This window comes from Cervus elaphus, chromosome 16 (assembly GCF_910594005.1).
Source record: "Cervus elaphus chromosome 16, mCerEla1.1, whole genome shotgun sequence".
NCBI lineage: Eukaryota > Metazoa > Chordata > Mammalia > Artiodactyla > Cervidae > Cervus > Cervus elaphus.
Window position 1 is genome coordinate 27853917 of NC_057830.1, and position 24358 is coordinate 27878274.

Sequence of the window (24358 nt, forward strand, 5' to 3'; positions counted from 1 at the left end):
AGTGATTCCTCCAATCCAAGAGCATGGTATATCTTTCCATCTGTTTGTGTAGTCTTCTGTTTCTTTCATCAGGGTCTTATAGTTTTTCAGAGTACACATTTTTGCCTCCTTAGGTAGGTTTATTCTTAAGTATTTTAGTCTCTTTGATAGGATGGTAAAAGGGATTGTTTCCTTAATATTTCTTTCTGATCTTTCATTGTTATTATATAGAAATGCAAGAGATTGTGTATTAATTTTATATCCTTTAACCTTATCCAGTTCATTGATGAAGTCTAGTAGCTTTCTGGTAGCATCTTCAGGATTTTTTATTAATTTGTATAGTATCTTATCATCTGCAAATAGTGACAGTTTTACTTCTTTTCCAGTTTGAATTCTTTTACAGTAAATTCCCTACATGTGAACTACAAGAGCATGTTTAGAAGTCCAGTTTGTTGGTAAGCCCAACAAAGTTAGCCTACATACCCAACTAATATAACTGGCTATATAGTACTGTACTGTAATAGGTTTATAATACTTTTCACACAAATAATACATAAAAAATAAAGAAAACATTTTTATTCTCACAGTAAAGAACCTTGAAAAGTACAGTAGTACAGTACAACAGTTAGCATACAGGGGCTGGCATTGAGTGAACGGCAAGAAAAGTTACTGACTGGAGTGGGGATGGAGAGTGGGAGATGGCAAAACTGAAGAATCAGTGGCAACAGGAGATGCAGTTTCACTCATGCTTGACATTAGTGGCACAGGTTCTGGTTCCTTGCTGGATTCAATTCTGTCTACCCTCTTGAAAAAAACCAATGATGTCTGAGTGGTAGCTCTTTTCTTTTCTCATCACAGATGACACAGTCGCACTGGATTGTATTTTGAAAGGCTGCTGCATCTTTCATGTACCATTCTGCGTTTATGTCCTGAGCCTCAAAAACTGACAGTACCTCCTCAAATAAAGAAAATCCCCTTGCATCATGAATCTCTTTGGTTCTTCAGTTACTACTACTTCATCTTGTTTCTCCATCCTTTCTCTGGGTCTCCAGTTTCACCAGGTCTTCATCAATAAGCTCCTTGTGTGTACAGCAAGGAGTTCAGTGTTATAAGAACAAGCAATGTCTACCATCTTTTCACCTTGCTCCACTCTCTCCATTATTTTCACTTTTGTTTCCATCATTATCGCTTGGCACTTCTTACCAATTACATCACCGCTGCTTTTATGCTTGCTCCCAGACATCCTGGGCTTGAAGTAAAGATACTGCCCTGCTGTGCTATATACAGGACTGTACAGTATAAGGTACAGAAAAGCACATCCGGCTGTAGAGAATGCATGCAAGTGACAGTGCATGCCAGACATGAACACACTTACATGATTTGACATGTGAATACATTTGCATCTTTGAAAGCTCACAACTTTGAAGGTTTGTATGTAGCAGACTTAATGTACTTTTTTTTTTCCCTCTGATGGCCATGGCTGGTAGTTCTAGAACTATGTTGAATAACATGGCAAGAGTGGACATCCTTGTCTTGTTCATGATCTTAGAGGAAATGCATTCAGATTTTCATCATTGAGTATGATGTTAGCTGTGGGTTTGTTGTATATGGGGCTTCCCTGGTGGCTCAGAGGTTAAAGCGTCTGCCTGCAGTATGGGAGACCTGGGTTCGATCCCTGGGTCGGGAAGATCCCCTGGAGAAGGAAATGGCAACCCACTCCAGTATTCTTGCCTAGAGAATCCCATGGACGGAGGAGCCTGGTGGGCTACAGTCCACGGGGTCGCTGAGAGTCGGACACGACTGAGCAACTCAACTTCCCTTCCCTTTTGTTGTATATGGCCTTTATTATCATTGAGGTAGGTCCCTCTATGCCCACTTTATGGAGAGTGTTTATGATAAATTAGGGTGTTGAATTTTTAGTAGAAGCTTTTTCTGCATCTGTTGAGATGATCATATGGTTTTTGTACTTCCAAGTTGTTAATAGTGTATTGCACTGACCGATTTGCAGATATTGAAAAATCCTTGCATCCCTGGGATGAATCCCATTGGATCATTGAGTATGAGCCTTTTATTCTGTTGTTTGATTTGGTTTGTTAGTGTTTTGTTGAGAATTTTTGCACTTGTGTACATCAGTGATATTGGGCTGTAATTTTCTCTTTTTTGTGTGGTGTCTTTGACTTGTTTAGGTCAAAGGCATTTTACGAGGTTTCAGGCCTCCTAAAATGAGCTTTGGAGTGTTCCTTCTTCAGCAATTTTTGAAAAGTTTCAGAAGGATGGGTGTTAACTCTTCTCCAAATGTTTGATAAAATTTGCTTATGGAGCCATCTGGTCCTGGACTTTGTTTGTTGTAAGTTTTTAAACCACAGTTTCAATTTCAGCATTTGTGGTTGATCTGTTTGTATTTTCTATTTCTTTCTGGTTCAGCCTTGAAAGATTGTACCTTTCTAAGAATGTGTCCATTTCCTTCTAGGTTAAATAGCCTTTAGATTTATAGAAACATTACAAAGATAGTACAGAGTGTTCCTGTATACTCTTCACCCAGTTTTAGTTTCCTTGAATATTATCATTTGAATTAATTTGCTCAGGTTGCCATAATAAGAAATATGCACTCATTGGCTTAAATGACAAAAATTTATTTTCTCACAGGTCTAGAGGTTGGAACTCCAAGAGCAAGGTGCCAGCAAGATTCATTTCTGGTGCCCTCTTGCTGTGACCTCATGTGGCCTTATCTCTGTGCTGTACATTCCTGATTTCTTTTCCTCTTCTTATAAGGGCACCAGTCCTATTGGATTAGGGCCCCACCCTTACAATCTCATTTAACCTTAATTACCTCTTTAAAGGGCTTTTCTGGTGGCTCAGATGGTAAAGAATCTGAAGGCAGTGCAGGGGACCTGGGTTTGATCCCAAGGTTGGGACGATTCCCTGGAGAAGGGAATGGCAACCCACTCCTATTCTTGCCTAGAGAATTCCATGGACAGAGGAGCCCACTGGACTCCAGTCCATGGCATTGCAAAGAGTCAGACAGGATTGAGTGACTAACACTTCTTAAAAAGCCCTGTCTCTAAAGACAGGCGCACTGAGGACTAGGCCTTCAACACATCAGTTTGAGGCAGGGGACACAATTCAGTCCACAGCATCATGCTGTGTTACTGTGGGACATTAAGAAACCAATACTGGTTGATATGTTATTGATATACTATTACACATAGTCTAGGCTTTATTCACATTTCCCTAATTTTCCCATTAATGCCTTTTTTCTATTCCAGAATTTAATCTAGGATGCCACATTGCATTTAGTTGTCATCTCCTTAGCCACCCCTAAGGTCCATGACTGTTTCTCAACTGTGTTTTACATGACATTGATAGTTTTGATGAGTACTGGACAGGTATTTTTTAGAATGTCCCTCAAACTTTGTGTGATATTGATAGCTTATGGGGAATGATGTCAGATTCATGGTCTCCAAAGAAGAACCAGGGACCAGGCTTGATCACTCAGGAGCTTTTGTGTAGCAGAGTTTTATTAAAATGAAAAAGGGACAGAGAAAGCTTCTGACTAGACATCAGAAGGGGTACTGAGAGTGCCCCCATCCACTAGTCTTATCAAGGCCTTATATTACTTTTACCAGACCTGCTCCCACAAGATACACCTAAAATTAACAAGATTAGAACTAACAATAGAAAGGTCTTACCAGACACACTCCCACAACATGTATCTTAAGATAACAAGATTAGTCAGAACACTTTCTGGTTAAGGAGAAACATGTCCTGGAGCAAGATACATTGTTCTATTGACTAAAACAAAGCAGTGTAGAAAAAAAGTTTGTCTTTTTCTCCTTAAGAGCCCCAGACCTCTTTTTCCTCCTCGAGGGCTCTAGGACCCCTTTTGTCCTCCTTGGGGACCCTGGACTTCTTATCAGCTTACCTAGGAATTGACTCTCTCAATATTTCCTAATGACTAGACTGGATTTGGCAAATAAAATGCTGCAGAGGAAAAGTGCCCTTCTCATTACATCATACCAGGGGGACATGACATGTACATGATATCATTGGTGAATTACGATCACTTGGTTAAAGTACTGTTGACAGGTTTCTCTGTGAAGTTGCTAATTTTCCGTTTCCATGCCGTATTTTTTGGAAGCCAGTCACTAAGTCCAACCCATACTCAAAAAGATTGGGGGGGGGGGGTTAAGCTCTAACTCTTAGAAGGAAGTATCTACGTATATTATTTGGATTACTTACGTAAGGAAGATTTGTCTCTTTTTCATTTTATTCAATAACTTTTATATCAGCTTGTATTCATGTGTGTTTATTTTATACTTTGGGTTATAATCCAGTATTACGTACTTCATTGCTCAAACTTTTCAGCTTTGGCTGTTGGGAGTTTTTTCAGGTTGGATCCTGTATCCCACTCTCCTCCCACCCCCTTCTAAAAATGTTTTAATGGTTTCTTTTATAAATTTATCAAATCATTTTTCTTATAGCTTTTGCATTCTGTGTCTTTGTTGAAGGCTTAAAGATAAATGTCACTTAGGAAAAGGCTAGGTTATGTTATGGTGACAACCCCGACATCTTAGTGTCATGTAAGGAGTAAAGGTTTATTTTTTGTTCATGATGCATATCTGTCATTGGTTAAGTAAGAACTGTTATGAATCTTCTTACTTTATGACCCAGGCTGGCAGAGCACAACTACTACACACACAACTTTTTATTGAATATAACATGAAAGCAAAAGTGAAGTTGCTCAGTCATGTCCAACTTTTTGTGACCCCACAGGATTCTCCAGGCAAGAGTACCTTAGTGGGTTGCCATTTCCTTTTCCAGAGGATCTTCCCGACCCAGGGATTGAACCCAGGTCTCCTGCATTGTAGGCAGACGCTTTACCATCTGAGCCACCAGGGAAGAATATCATAATGAAGTCTAATTTATTTTATGAAAGTGAAAGTGTTAGTTACTCAGTTGTATCCGACTCTTCTGACCTCATGGACTGTAGCCCACCAGGCTCTTCTATTCATGGAGTTCTCCAGGTAAGAATACTAGAGTAACTAGCCATTCCTTTTTCCAGGGGATCTTCCTGACCCAGAGATTGAACCCTGGTCTCCCTCATCACAGGCAGATTCTTTACCATTTGAGCCATCTTATAATATATACATATATCTATAATGGAGTAGGGCAAGGCAATGCACTCCAGTATTCTTGCTTGAGAATCCCGTGGACAGAGGAGCCTGGCAGGCTGTGGTCCATAGGGTCACAAAGAGTCGGACCCGACTTAGAAATGACTTAGCATGCATGCATGCATATCTATAATATGTGTAGTAATAATTCATACACAGAAATTTGTACAAAGTGAACAACTTGATAGACAGGTTTGTACATCATGGATAAATAACTGGCACATAGATTGAGAAAGAGAACATTAAACCCCAGAATCTATCCCTTTCTGCTCTTTCCTAGTCACTCTCCTTGCAAAGATAAACAGCGTAATTTTTAATTGCCAAAGATTTGTCTGGCTTTGAAATCTATATGAATGTAATCATACTTTATGTACTCTTGTTTGGCTTTTTTCACTGACCAGTATAATTGTGAGAATCATCCATGACATTGTGCATGGTCACAGTTCATTCATTCATTCTTTTTGTTATATAATATTCCATTGTAAGAAAGTACCACAGTGTTTCAATCCACGGTTTCTGGACATTTAGTTTGTGTTCAGTTTTTGGCTATTATAAATAACGATTCTATGAACCACTGTCCCTTTCTTGGTGAACATGTGTATACATTTTTGCTGCATATATCCTTAGAAGCAGAATTTTGCCCCTCCCCTGCCCCAAGTCAGAAGATGTGTGATGTTCACTCCTCATAAATACCAGTTTTCTAAAGTGGTTGTATTCTGATATTATCTTGATAGCTGCTGGTCAGAGGGAGAGGTGTATAGAGGTTTTTGTGCCATCAATTAAGTGAACTGACCCAGAAGTGATGTATTTCACCTCTGCTCATTTAATCTCAAAGGAGTAAGGACAATCCTACCATGGCCTGGAATACGGGGAACCAGAACTATTATGTTCAGCTTTTTAATCCAGGTAGATGTGTGTGTGTGTGTGTGTGTGTGTGTGTGTGTGAATGTTGTGACAGAGGGAGGCTTTTTTTTAGGCAGATGATTTTCTTCAGATTTTTGTTTAAGCAAATACCACAGATTTTAATATGAATTCTTATTGAGATTGTTACATAATTTGTGTTGAATTGTCTTTTAATTTCCCTTTATTGCAAGTTATTTAGAAACAGGTTTTAAATATTTTCAGGTTGATAGATTTTTGCTTGTTTTATTGTATTTTCATCAATAAACTTCAAATTTTCTTGTACTGTGGTAATTGTATGGTCTGCAAGTATGATCTTTGCTTTCCTGAATTTGTTGTGATTTCCTTGTAACCTAGTATGTGATGACTTTAGTGAATACCCTATTTTTTGAAAATTTTGTGCTCTCTGTTGAAAGTGATTGTCTTTATTTACTAGATCAAGCTTCTAATTCCTTATTTTATGTTTTGGAGGTGTGTTAGCCTATTATTATGACTTTACTAATTTTTCCTGTTTTCACTAGTTTTGTGTTATAGATTTAAGATGTTTAAGATGTGTGATGGTTGTAATCTCTTGGTAGATTATGTAATCGTGAAGCATCTTTGTCTTTATTGCTTTTGGCTGTAAATTCTATATCATCTGTTGTTGATATTGCTCTACCTGCTCTTTTTCCTAGCAACTGTGTAATGTATCATTTTCTATCCTTAAACACTTTCTGTATGGTTTTGTTTTCATTGTCTCTGTTAATATATAGGCTGAGTGTGTATGTGTTCGTTTATTTAGCTGAGTCAGGCATTAGTTGCGGCATGCAAGATCTTCCTTGTGTCATGCGGATCTTTCATTGCAGCACGTAGGTTCTTCGGTTGCGGTACAGGCCCAGGAGCTGTGTTGCAGTGTGCTTTTACATGCTCTATGGCATGTAGGATCTTAGTTCCCCAACCAGGGATCCAACCCCTGTCCCCTGCATTATAAGGTGGATTCTTAACCACTGGACCACCAGGGAAGTCTCTATGTTGAATTTTTTAAATTCAATTTGAAAAAAATTTTAATAGGTGAATTTAAATATTTTGCATGTTTTATTCTTACTGATATGTTTGGAATTATTTTGTTTTCTGATTGCCATGTTTCTTCTTGATGTTTGATGCCTTGATCATGTTTTCTTCGTTTTATTTTTTCACTTGCTCCAGTGATTTGAAAGGTATGAAAACTTTATAATTCTTCTAGTGGCTCCCTTTTTAAAAATTTGTTTATAAAATTTTTTAGAAATTTTTAGAAATATTTTTAGAAGTACAGGTGAATATGGAGACTGACATATTGTTGGGGGAGGATGTCTGGAGCATCTTTAGACAAGATTACTCTTCCCCATTTTGTTCTGGAGCAGTTGATTGAGGAACATAGGAGTTAAACATAAAAAATTAAATGTAAACTTTATTACTGGTAACATTATGGAGCTTGGTTTTTACCTATGTACATTTATATCTGTAAGCTAGTGGAATTACTTACACAAGCAGTCACTGGCATATTGGGCAATCCCAGGGATAAATTCCAGATGATGCATCTGCAAATTGGTGGAACCTCCATCATCTTGAATCCTTGGGTTACTGTGCAGAATAGAGCCTCCTCCACCGCAGCATCTGGGCTGGACATGCAGCACCAGCAAGAAATAGCCTCTTTTGTAAATTAAATTGTAAAGATTTAAGAGTTGTTTGTTGCCATGCATTATTCTAACTGATAAAGTCAACTTATAGGGCATGGAGCAGACCAAAACCATACTCACTGTAGGTAGGTAAGAAAACGAAGAGCAAGGTAGGACAATGAGGTTTCTTCTTTTGTGAATTTCTTAGTCCCAATCTCTGCCCATTTGTTTGCTGGGAGTGTTAGCTTTCTGTCTTTGATTTATAGTTCTTTGTAAATTCTGAATACTAATCTTTTGTTGCTTTCATGCATTGTACCTGTCTTCCTGGACTGTGAGTTGCCTTTTTAAATTTTGTTTTTGGGGTCTTAAAAGCAGAAGCATTAAATCTTCATATAATCAAATTTCTCAATCTTTTGCTTTATATTTTAGACTTGTTTTTTTGGTTTTATTTTTTTTTTAATCCATCTCTACCCCACTGTTTGAGTTACTTTTCTATATTTTCTTCTAGGACTTGTAAAACTTTTCTTCTTATAGCTAGGCTTTTACAGAAAATTTTTTACTTAATATTTATTTGGCTGCTCTTGGTCATAGTTGTGGTATGAGAACTCTTACTTGTGGCATGTGGGATATAGCTCCCAGACCAGGTATCTAACCTGAGCCCTCTGCATTGGGAGCACAGAGTCTTAGCCACTGGACCACCAGGGAAGTCCCTAGCTAGGCATTTTTTTTCTTCTTCTTTGGTGTGTGGTGGCCTGTGGTGTGATAATGATAGAATTTCCTTCCTCCTTCCACCCGAGACAATGTTACTCGTGTGGTTCAGTTCCTAGTCCAGTCAGTCTCTTTGCAACCCCATGGACTGCAGCACGCCAGGCTTCCCTGTCCTTCACTATATCCTGGAGTTTGCTCAGACTCATGTCCATTGAGTCAGTGATGCCATCCAACCATCTCATCCTCTGTTGGCCCCTTCTTCTCCTGCCCTCAATCTTTCCCAACATCAGGGTCTTTTCCAATGAGTCGACTCTTCTCATCAGGTGGCCAAAGTATTGGAACTTTGGCTTCAGCATTAGTCCTTCCAATGAATTTTCAGGGTTGATCCTTTAGGATTGACTGGTTTGATCTCCTTGCAGTCCAAGGGACTCTCAAAAGCCTTCTCCAGCACCACAGTTTGAAAGCATCAGTTCTTTGGTACTCAGCTTTCTTTATGGTTCAACTCTCACATCTGTACATGACTACTGGAAAAAATTATAGTTTTGACTGTGGACCTTTGTCGGTAAAGTGATGTCCCTGCTTTTTAATATGCTGTCTAGGTTTGTCATAGCTTTTCTTCCAAGGAGCAAGGGTCTTTTAATTTTGTGGCTACAATCAGAGTCTGCAGTGGTTTTGAAGCCCAAGAAAAAAAAACCTGTCATATTTCCATTTTTTCCACATCTGTTTGCCATAATGTGATGGGACCAGAGGCCATGATCTTCATTTTTTGAATGTTGAGTTTTAAGCTAGCTTTTTCACTCTCCTCTTTCACTTTGATCAAGAGGCTCTTTAGTTCCTCTTCACTTTCTGGCTTTAGGGTGGTATCATCTGCATATGTAAGGTTATTGATATTTCTCCTGGCATCCTGATTCCAGCTTGTGATTCATCCAGCATGATGTCCTCTGCATTTTGTTGTTCAGTTGCTCAGTCGTGTCTGACACTTTATGACCCAATGAACTGCAGCACACCTGGCTTCCCTGTCCTTTGGTATCTCTCAGAGTTTGCTCAATCTCATGTCCATTGAGTTGGTGATGCCATCCAACCATCTCATCCTCTATTGCCCACTTCTCCTCCCCTCAGTCTTTCTCAGCATCAGGGTCTTTTCCAATGAGTCAGCTCTTTGAATCAGGTGGCCAAAGTATTGGAGCTTCAGCTTCAGCACCAGTCCTTCCAATGAATATTCAGGGCTGAATTCCTTTAGACTGACTGATTTGATCTCCTTGCAGTCCAAGGGACTCTCAAGAGTTTTCTCCAGCACCACAGTTCAAAACCATCAGTTCTTTAGCCGTCAGCCTTTGTTATGGTCCCACTCTCACATCCATACATGAATACTGGAAAAACCAAAGCTTTGACTATATGGACTTTTGACAGCAAAGTGATGTATTTGCTTTATAAACATTGTTTAGGTTTGTCATAGCTATTCCAAGGAGCAAGCATCTTTTAACATGGCTGTAGTCATCTTCTGCATTGATTTTGGAGCCAAAGAAAATGAAATCTGACACTGTTTCCACATTTTCCTCATCTTTTACCAGGAAGTGTTAGGACTGGATGCCATGACCTTAGTTTTTTGAATGTTGAGTTTTAAGCCAGCTTTTTCCACTCTCTTCTTTCACTTTCATCAAGAGGCTGTTTAGTTCATCTTCACTTTCTGCCATTAAAGTGGTATCATCTGCATATCTGAGGTTGTTGATATTTCTTCCAGTAATTTTGATTCCAGCTTGTGATTCATCCAGCCTAGCATTTTGCATGATGTTCTCTGCATATAAGTTAAATAAGCAGGGTGACAATACATAGCTTTGACGTACTCCTTTCCCAATTTGGAACCAGTCCATTGTTCCATGTTCAGTTCCAACTGTTGCTTCTTGTCCTGTGTACAGGTTTCTCAGGAGGCAGGTAAGGTGGTCTGGTATTCCCATCTCATTAAGAATATTCCACAGTTTGCTGTGATCCACACAGTCAAAGGCTTTAGCATAGTCAATGAAGCAGAAGTAGATGTTTCTTTGGAACTCTCTTGCTTTTTCAGTGACCCAGCGGATTTTGGCTATTTGATCTCTGGTTCCTCTGCCTTTTCTAAATGCTGCTTGTAGATATGGATGTTCTCGGTTCACATACTGCTGAAGCCTAGCTTGCAGGATTTTGAGCATAATCTTGCTGGCATGAGTGCAATTGTATGGTAATTTGAACATTCTTTAGCATTGCTTTTCTTTGGGATTGGAATGAAAACTGACCTTTTCCAGTCCTTTGGCCACTGCTGAGTTTTCCAAATTTGTTGGCATAATGCATGCAACACTTTAACAGCATCATCTTTTAGGATTTGAAATGTCTCAGCTAGAATTCCATCACCTTCAATAGCTTTGTTCATAGTAATGTTTCCTAAGGCCCACTTGACTTCACAGTCCAGGATATCTTGCTCTAGGTGAATGCCCACACCATTGTGGTTATCTGGGTCATTAAGAGTTTTTTTGTAGAGTTCTGTGTATTCTTGCCACCTTTTCTTAATCTCTTCTGCTTCTATGAGGCACTTGTCACTTTTGTCCTTTATTGTGCCTATCTTTGCATGAAATGTTCCCTTGGTATCCCCAGTTTCCTTGAGGAGATCTCTGGTCTTTCCCATACTATTGTTTTCCTCTATTTCTTTGCATTGTTCCCTTAAGAAGCCTTTCTTATCTCTCCTTGCTATTCTCTGGAACTCTGCATTCAGTTGGGAATATCTTTCCCTTTCTCCTTTGCCTTTTGCTTCTCTTATTTTCTCAGCTATTTGTAAGCCCTCCACAGACAACCACTTTGCCTTTTTGCTTTTCTTTTTCTTGGGGATGATTTTGGTTACTACCCCCTGTACAATGTTATGAACCTCCATCCATAGTTCTTTAGGCACTCTGTCTACCAGATCTAATCCCTTGAATCTGTTCCATCACCTCCACTATATAATCATAAGGGATTTGATTTAGGTCATACCTGAATGGCCTAGTGGTTTTCCTTTCTTCAATTTGAGCCTGAATTTTGCTGATGATCTGAGCCACAGTCAGCTCCAGGCATTGTTTTTGCTGACTGTATAGAGTTTCTCCATCTTCAGCTGGAAAGACTTATTTCGGTACTGACTATCTGGTGATGTCCATAAGTAGAGTCTTTGCTGGTGTTACTGGAAAAGAGTGTTTGCTATGACCAGTGTGTTCTCTTGGCAAAACTTTGTTAGAGTTTGCCCTGCTTCATTCTGTACTCCAAGACCAAACTTGCTTATTATTCCAGGTATCTCTTGACTTCCTAGTTTTGCATTCCAGTCCCCTATGATGAAAAGGACATCTTTTCTTAGTGTTAGTTCTATGAGGTCTTGTAGGTCTTCATAGAGTTGTTCATCTTCAGCTTCTTCAGCATTAGTGGTTGGGGCATAAACTCAGATTACTGTGATGTTGAATGGTTTGCCTTGGAAATGAAATGAGATCAGTCTGTTATTTTTGAGACTGCAACCAAGTACTGCATTTTGGACTTTTTTATTGACTATGAGGGCCACTCCATTTCTTCTAAGGGATTATTGCCCAGAGTAGTACATATAATGATCATCTGAATTAAATGTGCCCATCCTCATCCATTTTAGTTCGCTGATTCCTAAAATCTCAATGTTCACTCTGCCATCTCCTGTATGACCACATTCAGTTTACCTTGATTCATGAATCTAACAGTATGTACAACCAAATGTCACTACACCATGTGTTAAGCATTCTTACTTTTACCATGGCTTCTCAGGTGGTACAGTGGTAAAGAATCTGCCTGCCAGTGCAAGATACGTGGGTTTGATCCCTGGGTTGAGAAGATCCGCTAGAGTAGGAAATGGCAACCCACTCTAGTGTTCTTGCCTGGAAAATTCCATGGACAGAGGAGACGGGCCACAGTCCATGGGGTCACAAAGAGTCAGACGTGACTCAGTGACTGAGTGTACACACACTGTTACTATTGATCTTCAATGCTACCTGTGCCATAAGTGAAGTTTCTATGTATATGGGGTCTGCTAATGAGCTCTTATATATAATAGATGGAGATCTAGTATATGTGTCAATTCTACATGCCTAAATTATTGCAAGTTTTAATACTTGGCAGGGCAAAGGCCTCTTTCTGTTCGTTTTCAAATTGGTCTCAGTTCTTCTTGGCCCTGTGGTCTTGTAGATTAATTTTAGGATCAGCTTGTTAAGTTTTGTGAAAAGTTCTGTTGAGATTATGACAAGAATGCATTTAGTTTGAAGGAAATTACCATCTTTGTGACAGTGAATCTTCCTATTAAAAACTTGCTTTTATCTTTCCTATATTCATAAATGAACATGCACTTATATTTTTTATTAATTATTACAAGTAGTACACAGAAAAACTTTTTCTAAAGACTCCTAATCATGTAAATCAAGAAAGTTTGCAAACGTTTATTTATTTATTCTAGTAGTTTGTCTACAGATCCTTTTGTATTTTCTAGACAGACAGTTGTCTATAAATAAGTACAGTTTTGTTTCTAAGTCTTCCCTCATTTCTTTTTATCTTGGCATCAGTGAACACTTCGAGTTACTACATTTTTAAACAGAAGTCATGGTAGTAGAATTTTTGATCTTGGTTTTCATTTTAGGGAGATACTTATGAAGTTAAGGCATGAACTGTGGTATTTCCCCAAGGTATCTGGAAGATAACCTTGATCAATTTAGAAATGTTCTCTTTTAATCCCATTGTATAAAGGATTAATTTGGAATGAGTTGATTTTAATTACTTCTTCTGTGGGTTTCTTCCATAATCTATTCATGATGTTGGACTTTTTAATGTTGAGCCACTGGTAAGATTAAATTTATTTTAATATGCTATTGGCTATTTGTATTTCTTAATTGTTTCTAGCCTTTATAGAATTTTATATTCTATTGGGTTTTTATATTGTTTTACAGATGTTATCATTGTGATCATTAACTATTATATATTTTCTGCAAGTTTCTGGTTTTTTTTTTCTTTATACCTTGAGTTTTGTGTCATGCTTAAAAGTCCCATTTAAATTATAAAATTAGTTGGTTTAATTTTTATAGTTATCTGACAACTTTTAAAAACTTACTTCATTTGGTCTTTATTTTATATAATGTAAGGTATTATATAATATAATATATTGGTACCTTGTTTTCTTTTCATACTTATAGACATTTGTCCATTACTGAGTAAGGCCTTCTTCATGACTGACTTTTTTCATATACTAGGTTTTCATATTTGCCTGGGTTCACATTTCTATGTTGCTGTGCTATTATTGTTTTAATTACTCTTGCTTTATATTGAGGCAAGTCTCTGAGGCAGGAGTTTAAAAATTTCAGGTTTCAGGCAAAAAGCCTGTGTTAAGATCCTGATTCTGCTACTTTACAAGTTTGTGACTTTGCTCAGGTTAGTTATTTTGCTTCTTTAGGTTAGGTTTCCTTTCCTGAAAAATACTGATAGTGGTAGTAGCATTTGCTTTATATTAATGGGCTGGAAGAAGCACAAGCTGGAATCAAGATTGCTGGGAGAAATATCAATAACCTCAGATAGGCAGATGACACCACCCTTATGGCAGAGAGTGAAGAGGATCTAAAAAGCCTCTTGATGAAAGTGAAAGAGGAAAGTGAAAAAGTTGGCTTAAAGCTTAACATTCAGAAAACTAAGATCATGGCATCTGGTCCCATCACCTCATGGGAAATAGATGGGGAGACAGTGGAAACAGTGTCAGACTTTTTTGGGGGGGGCTCCAAAATCACTGCAGATGGTGACTGCAGCCATGAAATGAAAAGATGCTTACTCCTTGGAAGGAAAGTTATGACCAACCTAGATAGCAAATTATTAAAAAGCAGAGACATTACTTTGCCGACAAAGGTCCATCTGGTCAAGGCTAAGGTTTTTCCAGTGGTCATGTATGGATGTGAGAGTTGGACTATAAAGAAAGCTGAGCGCCGAAAAATTGATGCTTTTGAACTGTGATGTTGGAAAAGACTCTTGAGAGTCCCTTGGACTGCAAGGAGATCCAACCAGTCCATCCTGAAGGAGATCAGTCCTGGGTGTTCGTTGGAAGGACTGATGCTGAAGCTGAAACTCCAGTACTTTGGCCACCTCATGCGAAGAGTTGACTCATTGGAAAAGACCCTGATGCTGGGAGGGATTGGGGGCAGGAGGAGAAGGGGGCGACAGAGGATGAGATGGCTGGATGGCATCACCGACTCGATGGGCATGAGTTTGAGTAAACTCCAGGAGCTGGTGATGGACAGGGAGGCCTGGTGTGCTGCGATTCACGGGGTCGCAAAGAGTCGGACACGACTGAGCGACTGAACTGAACTGAACTGAACTGAACTGAATGAGCTTATTAATGTAATACCTGGCACTAAACTCTCAGTAATTGTTAGTTGCCATTGTTTTATGAACATTTCTTCCTATGCTTCTCTTGGTTACTCCTCGTCTCAAGGAACAAAGGACTAATGATAGATGAGAGTGATGGCTATTAGCCCTCCCTGAGGGACAGTCGCTGTTCAGGTGGAGCCTGTTCTTTCTTATTCCCAGGAGATGTGAATTCTCCCTCTGCTTGTCTGACAGTGAGCTCACTGAGGGAGACTTCGCTACCCCATAGGGAAGACTTGCACTTCTCCAGTTCCTCTGCCAGGACTTGTGAAGTCAGTCTGATTCCAGGGGGGAAACAGAATGGGTGGGAAGCTTACTGTGTTTAGAGTTCTTTTCATCATTTCTACTAAAAAGTAGATACTGTGTTATCATTGCCACCTGACTACTACATATATTTCTCAATCGGTTTAGAATATAACTCTCTCTGTTTTATGATTAACTGGGCTTCGCTGGTAGCTCAGACAGTAAAGAATCTGCCTGCAATGCAGGAGACCTGGGTTTGATCCCTGGATTGGGAAGATCTCCTGAAGAAGGGCATGGCTACCCACTGCAGTATTCTTGCCTGGAGAATTCCATGGACTGAGGAGCCTGGTGGGCTATACAGTCCATGGGGTCGCCAAGAGTCAGACATGACTGAGTGACTAACACTTTTCATCCCAATAGCTAGTTGTTATGTAGGAAAATGTTATTAACAAATACTTATTAAAGGAAGAGGTAGTAAACTAGAGACCCATAAGCCATATCAGAACTGTAGACAAATTTGGCACAAGGATGGATTTTGAATGTTCTTGTCAGTATTTAAAAACCATGAGATTTAATGTACTTCTACTGTATCTTTTCTGTAAAAGAAGCAGGACTGGTGACTGTGTGACAGAGTGTAGGGCAAGAAAGTTTACCACTTCAATACTTCAGTTTTGTTTTTGACAACAAACACATTAAAGGGAGGACACATGGGTTTACCATAGGATAGTAAGTTTAATCATGAACTTTTAATCAAAATGTTTTAAAGAGACCTATTTTCCAGCTCCAGTTTTCTAATAAATAGCTCTCATCCCAGTACTCTGGCCTCTATTGTAGTTTATCACAATATGACTCTCGAATAACAATTTGAGAATATCTTGTGCACAGGTAATTGGACATAAGAAAATCAGTGATTCTAACTCACCCTGTAATATGTGAAATATTTCCTTTGGGAACTAAATTTCAGGTTTGGACTTGGAGGGAAAATCTCTCCCCATTTCTATGTAACTCCTTCCAGTTTTATTTGCATTTGTTAAAAGAAACTGGATTTCAAGAGATGGTAGCACTAACCAGTTCTGTTGTTTCAGTTCAATTCAGTTCAGTCGCTCAGTCGTGTCCGACTCTGCGATCCCATGAATCACAGCACACCAGGCCTCCCTGTCCATCACCATCTCCTGGAGTTTACTCAAACTCATGCCCATCGAGTCGGTGATGCCATCCAGCCATCTCATCCTCTGTCGTCCCTTTCTCCTCCTGCCCCCAATCCCTCCCAGCATCAGGGTCTTTTCCAATGAGTCAACTCTTCGCATGAGGTGGCCAAAGTACTGGAGTTTCAGCTTCAGCATCAGTCCTTCCAATGAACACCCAGGACTGATCTCCTTCAGGATGGACTGGTTGGATCTCCTTGCAGTCCAAGGGACTCTCAAGAGTCTTCTCCAACACCACACTTCAAAAGCATCAATTTTTCAGTGCTCAGCTTTCTTTATAGTCCAACTCTCACATCCATACATGACCACTGGAAAAACCATAGCCTTGACCAGACGGACCTTTGTTGGCAAAGTAATGTCTCTGCTTTTTAATATGCTATCTAGGTTGGTCATAACTTTGCTTCCAAGGAGTAAACATCTTTTAATTTCATGGCTGCAGCCACCATCTGCAGTGATTTTGGAGCCCAAAAAAATAAAGTCTGACACTGTTTCCACTGTCTCCCCATCTATTTCCCATGAGGTGATGGGACCAGATGCCATGATCTTAGTTTTCTGAATGTTAAGCTTTAAGTCAACTTTTTCACTCTCCTCTTTCCCTTTCATCAAGAGGCTTTTTAGTTCCTCTTCACTGTCCTGTTGTTTAGAAGTGTGCAAAGGACATTTTCTAGATTGTCTTATACTGTGTTTACTGAATGCTTTGTGTCTTAATGAAGTCAGCTTTGGAAGAACACTTTTAGCCGGCAAGTTTACTTTTCAAAAACTTCATAATTTTGAATAGGTAATACATGCTACAATATCAAAAGTTACAAAAATGAATAAATCTTTCTTACCATAACTTCCCTAATTACAGATAGTTTCCCCCTATAAAGGCAAACACCAGGTTTTTTTTGTGTTTCCTTCCAGAGATATGCAAGATTTCATATACAATCATATCCATATGTGTTTTAAATATGTAGCTATAAATCATGCAGCCTGTAAACACCTGTAAAGATGTCCATCTTGGCAATCTTGCCAGTGTTCAGTTTTCAGCCTTGGAAATTTCTTCCAAATTGCCTTTTGTTGCCCTTCATGGAGGTTGTCACAGTTTACATTCTTACCCACAGACTATGAGAGTGACTGTGTCCCCACCTCACCAACACAGTACTTATCAAACTCCTTTGATTTTTGCCAGTCTGAAGGAAAAGTAGTACTGTATAGTTTAAATTTTATTTTTATTATTTTGCCCTAAGATAAAATTGAAGTAGGGTGTGTTCTTGAGATGGATTTAAAATATTTTTCCAGTTTATGTTGTGAATTTGTATTTATTGCCATAAGGACTATTTTCAAAATGTTTATCAGTTTAACAGATTCTCATAGCTTATAGATTTTTTCCTTTGGAATGATATTCTTCATTAAAAAATAATTCAATGTTTTGTTTTTTACACTTAAAAACATCTGGTCTGTCTGGAAGTTTAGAATAAGGTAAGGAGATAATGCAGGTTTAATTTTGAGGCAAAGATGTATATATTGTGATATATAACGTGTATATTCTATTGAGATGACAAATAAAAGTGTAATTCTTGGGAAAGAGTAGTTACTGTATTGCTTGTTCTTTTTAAGGGAGAGTCATTGCAAACATTTTTCACCGATTATTAAAATAACTCTTTTCTGTAGCAAACCTAGAATACAGAAGGAAATAAAAATCCCACATAATCCCACTACCATATTATATATAACAAAATTAGGAGCTTATTCATACTGTAACTTACTTTTGTTTTCATTGGAAACTAACATAGGTTTAGTTATTTATGTTAGTCTCTGGAGACTAACATAGGTTTAGAAAATTCTTAAATTGTCGTTTAGCATCGCATCAGAATTCCTGTTTTTTACCATCCGAATAGTTTTCTGAGGAGAAATCTAAGGCCTTTCGCAGAATGAATGGCCTCTGCTTTAGGCCTACCTTTAAATTTTGAACAGTTTTGAAAAGGCCCCTTTAAAAGCAGACACCAGCCGTCAGGCGAGCCACTCAGCGGGTCTCCACCCCAGAGTGGAGGGAGCTCCAGGCCCGCGGGGTCCTCGAGGCCGGGCGCCGACCTCTCGGTGCGGCCTGGCTGTAGCGTCCCCTGGTGGCGGCGGCGAGGACGGCCGAGCAGAAGGTTGGGGGGTCAGATCCACCGCCAAGCCCTTCTCTTCCGAGAAATCCTTTTAATCGGTTTGGAAGCCGCTTTCTTAACCAGGCCCGCGTTTGCCTCTGTGACCTTCTGCTGCACCTCGCGACTTTGAGTAGAGACTTGCGGCGCTGGAGGGGCCTGGGCGCTGCAGACGACCGACCGCCGAGTGGCCCCGAGGCGGGGCGAAACTCAGCCCGGGCGGCTGGGGCTGGTTTCCGCACCCGTCCCTCACCACCCAGCGTCTGGGGCGCTTGCGAAGTTTCTAACTTCCGGGGTTGGTTTTCCTGAGCTTGAGGTGGGGTGGCCGACCGAGGGGCGTCGCTGTGCCGAGTGTTTGGGCGCGGCCCTTTAAACTTTTTTGCTTTTTAAACTTCGGGGGTGTGGTCGCGGCCCTCCTCTCTCCGCGAGTTGCTCCCTGGCCGCCCGGTACTTCCCTCCGCCCCGCCTTCCAGATGCAGTGGAGTCATGAGCCGGGAGGGTGCAGGGACCCCTTTGGTGGCCGAGGTGATCAAAGGTGAGTGCGGAGGGCGCGCCTCTGGGACACCCCCTGTTTAGAGGGCATCGGGCAGTGCCCAGGGGTCGAGGAACCCCTATTGCTGCTCAAGACGCGCCTTTAAACTTTGGGACCAGGGCCGAGGCTGTCTCGTGGGCGTGGGTGGCCTCCCGGGACTCCTAGTGCTCAGACGTGGTCCTGCTTTGGGGGTGAATCCGCATTGACGTGTGCACTTGGGACCCTTGTGTCCTTACACCAGGGCGCGTAGGCTCGCCACCTCGGAGCAAAATCCCTGGTCGCTGTGCATGGGGATCAAGGGTCATTTGTGGTTGAAAAGGAGTAAGCTCCGTCATCTGTTTGAGTGTTTGTGGTTGCAAGACGTTTTAGTTGACGCATTCACAGGAAAAATATAGCAATTGTGTGCACTGAATTGTAAGCAAAAATTGCTTAAATTACTATTTGGGGAAAGGATGCCAGCTGGCATCTGTTGTTTCTTAACTATTTTAGGGGTTGTACTTGATTTTGCCATAATTTGAATTAAGTATTCTACTAGCACTACTGTTAGTATTACTACTACTAGTTATTGCGGCATACGGCTTCCCCAAGGATTTTTAGGCAACTCTTTTTGGGGTGGGGCGGGAAAGGAAGGGTGGAGCCTCCTAGCATTACTCTGTTAACATTCTTGCTAAACCTCACAGCAGCCTAACTTCATTTGTGCAATGCAGGTTCATGTCAAACACATCGTATAGAAAACTGTCATTGCCTCTGTTATAATGGTAATTTGTCTGATTGTAAAAATCATTACAGAGGTAGTGATTCCGGATCAAAAAAAGTGACCCACAAGAACACTGGATAAACAGGATTTGTTTTGTGTTCTATAGCCATAAACATTAATTTTGAAGCAATTTTGAGAGCGTTGTCTTTCTGCTTAAAACATAGCTTCTTATTGAAATAACTTTTTAGGATGTCTTGAAAATATAGCGAAATATAGGGAGAATCATCAAGGCTGGTGGTCTAGCCATGAAATGCCTGCTGCCTTGATGAAATTTTTTAATCTAGAATAGCTAACATTTTGGGATGAGAGGTTCATCCAAAAATTAAGTCGTATCACTATGTGAAAAGTTGCTTACTCTTCTTGAAACTAATATTGAAGGCAACTTCTCCGTTTTAAAAATTGCTTACTTATTATTACCCACCAAAATAGAATATTTTGAAGTTACCCATTGATACCCTTACCATAGGTAAAACATGCATGGAAAAAAAATTTTTTACTTCATTTGAAAAGAGTTGCATCATGATATATGAAACGTTTTTAATAATGTGAAGGAAGGAACATTACAATTTTTCCATTTCAGATCGCCTTTGTTTTGCCATTCTCTTCAGCAGACCAAAGAGTTCATCAAATGTACATTATTTCAGCATAGATAATGAACTTGAATATGAAAAGTAAGTATTGCTTTTTAAAAGATTGTTAGTAACTTTTTTTTATTTTGGAAAATCTAAAGGTATGTTTATAAAATTGGAACATTGTAAATCTGTTCATCATTAGTTGCAGGATGCTGATTTTAATCTTTGGTAATAAAATAGATCCTTAGGAGGGGAAAAATCAAAAAGTGAAAGGATTCTCCTAAATTTAACAATTTACATTTGAAATTCTAATAGTTTACAGTATAATGAAATTTAAACTAGTGTACTAAGATGATTTTGCCAGTGGAAAAATGTGTGGGAAAATAGCCTTTTTTATTCAAAAAGTATTTTCATGTATCATTTGAGGTTAGATTTAAAGGTGGTGTAGCGCTTATCATGTTTTTTATTAGTCATCTTTTATCACAGTATTTCTTCTGTTATAAGGCAGTAACCTTTAAGTTATATGACCTATAATAATTTGATGTGTACTTTCTTCCTTTATTTTGATCTCGTAGCTACAAAAAGGCAGTTAGTTATATGCAAAGCATCTGGAACACACATACACATTTTTGTGTTTCATTTTTGCAGCTTCTACGCAGATTTTGGACCACTCAATCTAGCAATGGTTTACAGATATTGCTGCAAGATAAATAAGAAATTAAAGGTAAAGTACTTTTTACTGAGGTTTCACTTAAGTAATCATTATTAGCCTGATCTTGTGGGGAGGAGGGGGAATCTATTTTTAAAAAGGCAATGTCAAGTTTTTCACTCCAGTGGTGTTTGGGACATACATGTGGTTTATTGTTTTATGAAGTCATAATGTATCTATTTTTCTAGAGTTTTGATGGAATGGTTTAAGTTTGGGTCATTCGATTCTGATTTAGATTGGTGATGTTTAGATACTTGAAAAGCCAAAGTGGAAGTTGTTAATAAAGTGAATCTCTTACTGTCTGAGCTAATAGAACTGATAGCTAACAAGAGAAGCTTTCCTTCCTTTGGTCATTGTTCTTTCTCCCTTCACTGTGATAGGGAATGTTAGGAGACTAAGAGAAATCAGTTCATCTTACTTTATTATACCTTGGCTCTCTCATGACATTTTACTGCTTGTGACTCTTCACCTTGACCCTTTACACATATGATTAAGGAGTTGGGAAACAGGAGCAAACAGCATATATTTAAGATTGTATCACTAAAGTATAAGAGTGTATTACTGTTGGTTTGAACTTAGATGTTATTCATTTATTTTTTTAAAAACTTTGAATTATTAGTTATATAAAATAAAAAGTTTATAAACTGCTAGCAATTCCAAGAGTCACAAGTAGAAATTCTCAAGTAGAAATACTGGATTTGGGGCAGGTACTTTTTAAAACAAGTTTATTCAGTTGATTATTTATTAGACTACTACACAGAAATAAAACTAAAAGTTATATTACATTGAAAATTAATTAGTGAGTAAGGCAGATGTTTCCTCCCTTGAACATCAGGCTTAAAATTCCACATCAGAAATACTTGGCCATCTAAGGACTTCTATCCTTTGGGTCAATGAAGATTACATTCATCCTTTTTTCAAAATTAAACAATCATTAATATTTCCTAGAACAACTTGTAGAGTATTGACCATCCAACCTGATTGAAACTTTGATTCCTGTTCAATTAATAGTGATAAAATGTGTTGAGAATTTATAGTAAGAGTGTCTTATGCTTATGTTGCTTGAGGGCTGGTTGGGTGGTTTTTTTTTTTTTAAATCAACTTGGATCTCTTACTCTGTGTAAACAACTAAAGGAAAATTCATCATGTACACGTTCATCACTGAAATACCCAAACACTGGCTCACAGAAGTGAAGGAATACTGTGCTTATTCAGCTGAATATGTCCTATTTCTTACCCTTAACTGAAATATTTCAACTCTAAGTTAGTGAAGTACATGTAAGGAAGTACTAACAAATCATGTTGTTCCTTTGATTTTACTTTCTATATCCTTTTTATTTTTAACTTGATCAAGAACAGAACATTAGCAACACCCCGGGAACAGCCCGTTTACACTCTCCTGGTTATCTCTGTACCACCCTCCTCACTCCACTCCTCCCTACCCCATTCACTATCCTGGTTTCTAACAGAATGAATTATTTTACCTATTTTTGTACCCTTTTAATTTAAGAGTTTCAGGCATAGATTTAAAAAATCAGACAATAGGGAAAGGAAAGATCTCTTTTACTGCCTTTTCCAGCTTTTATGTATTCTTTCAGAGATAGTCTATACTTAGAAAGTGTATCTGTTTGTATCTCCTCTTTTTAAAAAAATTGAAGTGTGGTTGATTTATGATATATTAGTTTCAGGTATCTCCTCTCCCACTCTTTAATTGTACATTTGTTCTATTCCAAGAGTATGTCTTTTATGGGAATGTACATGGTATTTTTGAGTATCAATTTAAAAAGTCTTTCTGAATGCTTCAACATGTGAGATCCAGAATTTATTTTAATCACAAAATAAAGTTTTCAAAAACTTGAAATTAGAAAGGAAATACTAACAACTGTTTATTTTTATGCAGTCCATTACAATGATGAGGAAGAAAATTATACATTTTACTGGCCCTGATCAGAGAAAACAAGCAAATGCTGCTTTCCTTGTTGGATGTTATATGGTAAGTATTTAACTACTTTTCTAATATATTAGTGAAAATATGTACAGCAGTGGTACTGGTAGTTGGCATTTTGATATTACTTTTTTCTAAGACATCTTGATCTCTTGCCAGAAAGAACATCTTTTGCTTTATAAAAATTGACCAAGTGGGAAAGTCTATGGAGAGGGTAAGAGGCATATGGGAGATGTCTAACCTACTCAGTTTTGCTGTTCTGAACCGGAAACTGCTTTTTAAAAAGTCTATTTTTTTAAAAAAAAATCAACTAGTGTGAATACCTTTTTAAGCATTATGGCACTTAAGTTTAGAAAATAATGACCCAAAGCTGTGTTTCTATTAAGTCATGATACATGTAGTAAAGTTATGAAAGTAGAGTCAGGATTTCGATTGGTTTATAAAAACAAAACCAAAATACATAAAAAGTGTATCACATGTGGTTAGAGTTCTTTATAATTTGAGTACAGGCAATATTTCCCCAACTGAGATATGATTCCAAACATGTCAAAAAGCATATAGCAGAAGGATATGGCATGTCAGTATTTTAGGAAAATGATAACATACTGTGTAGATTATATATAGCATTGAGTTGGGTGGTCTGTTTAGGTCATTGGAAGATTATTTTGGAATAGCCAGTATTTCATGAGTTATGAATTTCATTTATTTGTAAATATCATGGAAAGGATTTGGTTATTTAGAGTCAGGTTTTGTTTAGTAGTTAGTGCATTCGTCTCTAGGAGTACCTAAGTAACAGATTTCCCTAAATAAGCCAAGAGGTCCTTCTGGAGTGGTGGTCTTCATGTTTTTGGTGGTGTGGAACCTAGCTGCCCTACTAAGTGGGGAAAAATATCAAGTAGTTATTCTAGATAAAAAAGCGTTGGTGCTGGAGTTCTTGAGGTAAGTTGTTTCTTCCCCCCAGGTTCCTTTTGTCATGCTTTCACTTAAAACTATTTTTCTGATGTGTAGTTTGAAAATTTGGAATTTACAGTGATTAGACCAAAAAGCTCATGGTACTTGTTGAAATTGCACCTCAAAATAGTTGAATAGTTTTCTTTTCTGTATTTATGGTATATCATTAACAACAATGACTAAGGCCTTTTGGGGGTTTGCGTTTGTTTATGTTCGCAAAAGTAATCGAGAGAAGCAATTCTGAGATAACTAAGTTTTATTATCATCTCTGAATGTATGAAACACAGGTTGTAGATTATGTTTCTTACAATTTGGTTTTTGTAAGCTTACCCAGATAAGGACTTGTCATCTTTCCTAATGCTTATTGTACTTAGCAGCAAAACTCCTGAAGGGGCAGTGGTGGTGGCAGGAGGCTATGCAGGATCCCAAGAGAAAGGGAATGAAGGAGGTAGCTGTTTTCAGTGGGATATTTGGCCCCATTACTTGGCTAGTCACTGGGGAGAGGAACACCACAG

General features: G+C 38.6%; 1 protein-coding gene across 17 annotated transcripts in view; it reads left to right on the forward strand.

The window, feature by feature from the left end:
* Positions 1-24358, forward strand: part of CDC14B (cell division cycle 14B) — a 128251-nt gene that overhangs the window by 49597 nt on the left and 54296 nt on the right. For 13 of the 17 annotated variants that reach the window (XR_006345820.1, XM_043927656.1, XM_043927652.1 and 10 more), the window contains exons 2-4: positions 20247-20337; positions 20887-20962; positions 22848-22940. Coding sequence is in view for 16 of the 17 variants with exons in the window: in XM_043927656.1 (XP_043783591.1) it covers positions 20247-20337; positions 20887-20962; positions 22848-22940 (260 nt within the window). In the remaining variant the exon portion in view is untranslated. Of the gene's footprint in view, positions 1-18253; positions 18913-20246; positions 20338-20886; positions 20963-22847; positions 22941-24358 lie in introns of those variants that run through there. The other 4 variants (XM_043927648.1, XM_043927661.1, XM_043927659.1 and 1 more) reach the window with 4 other exon arrangements.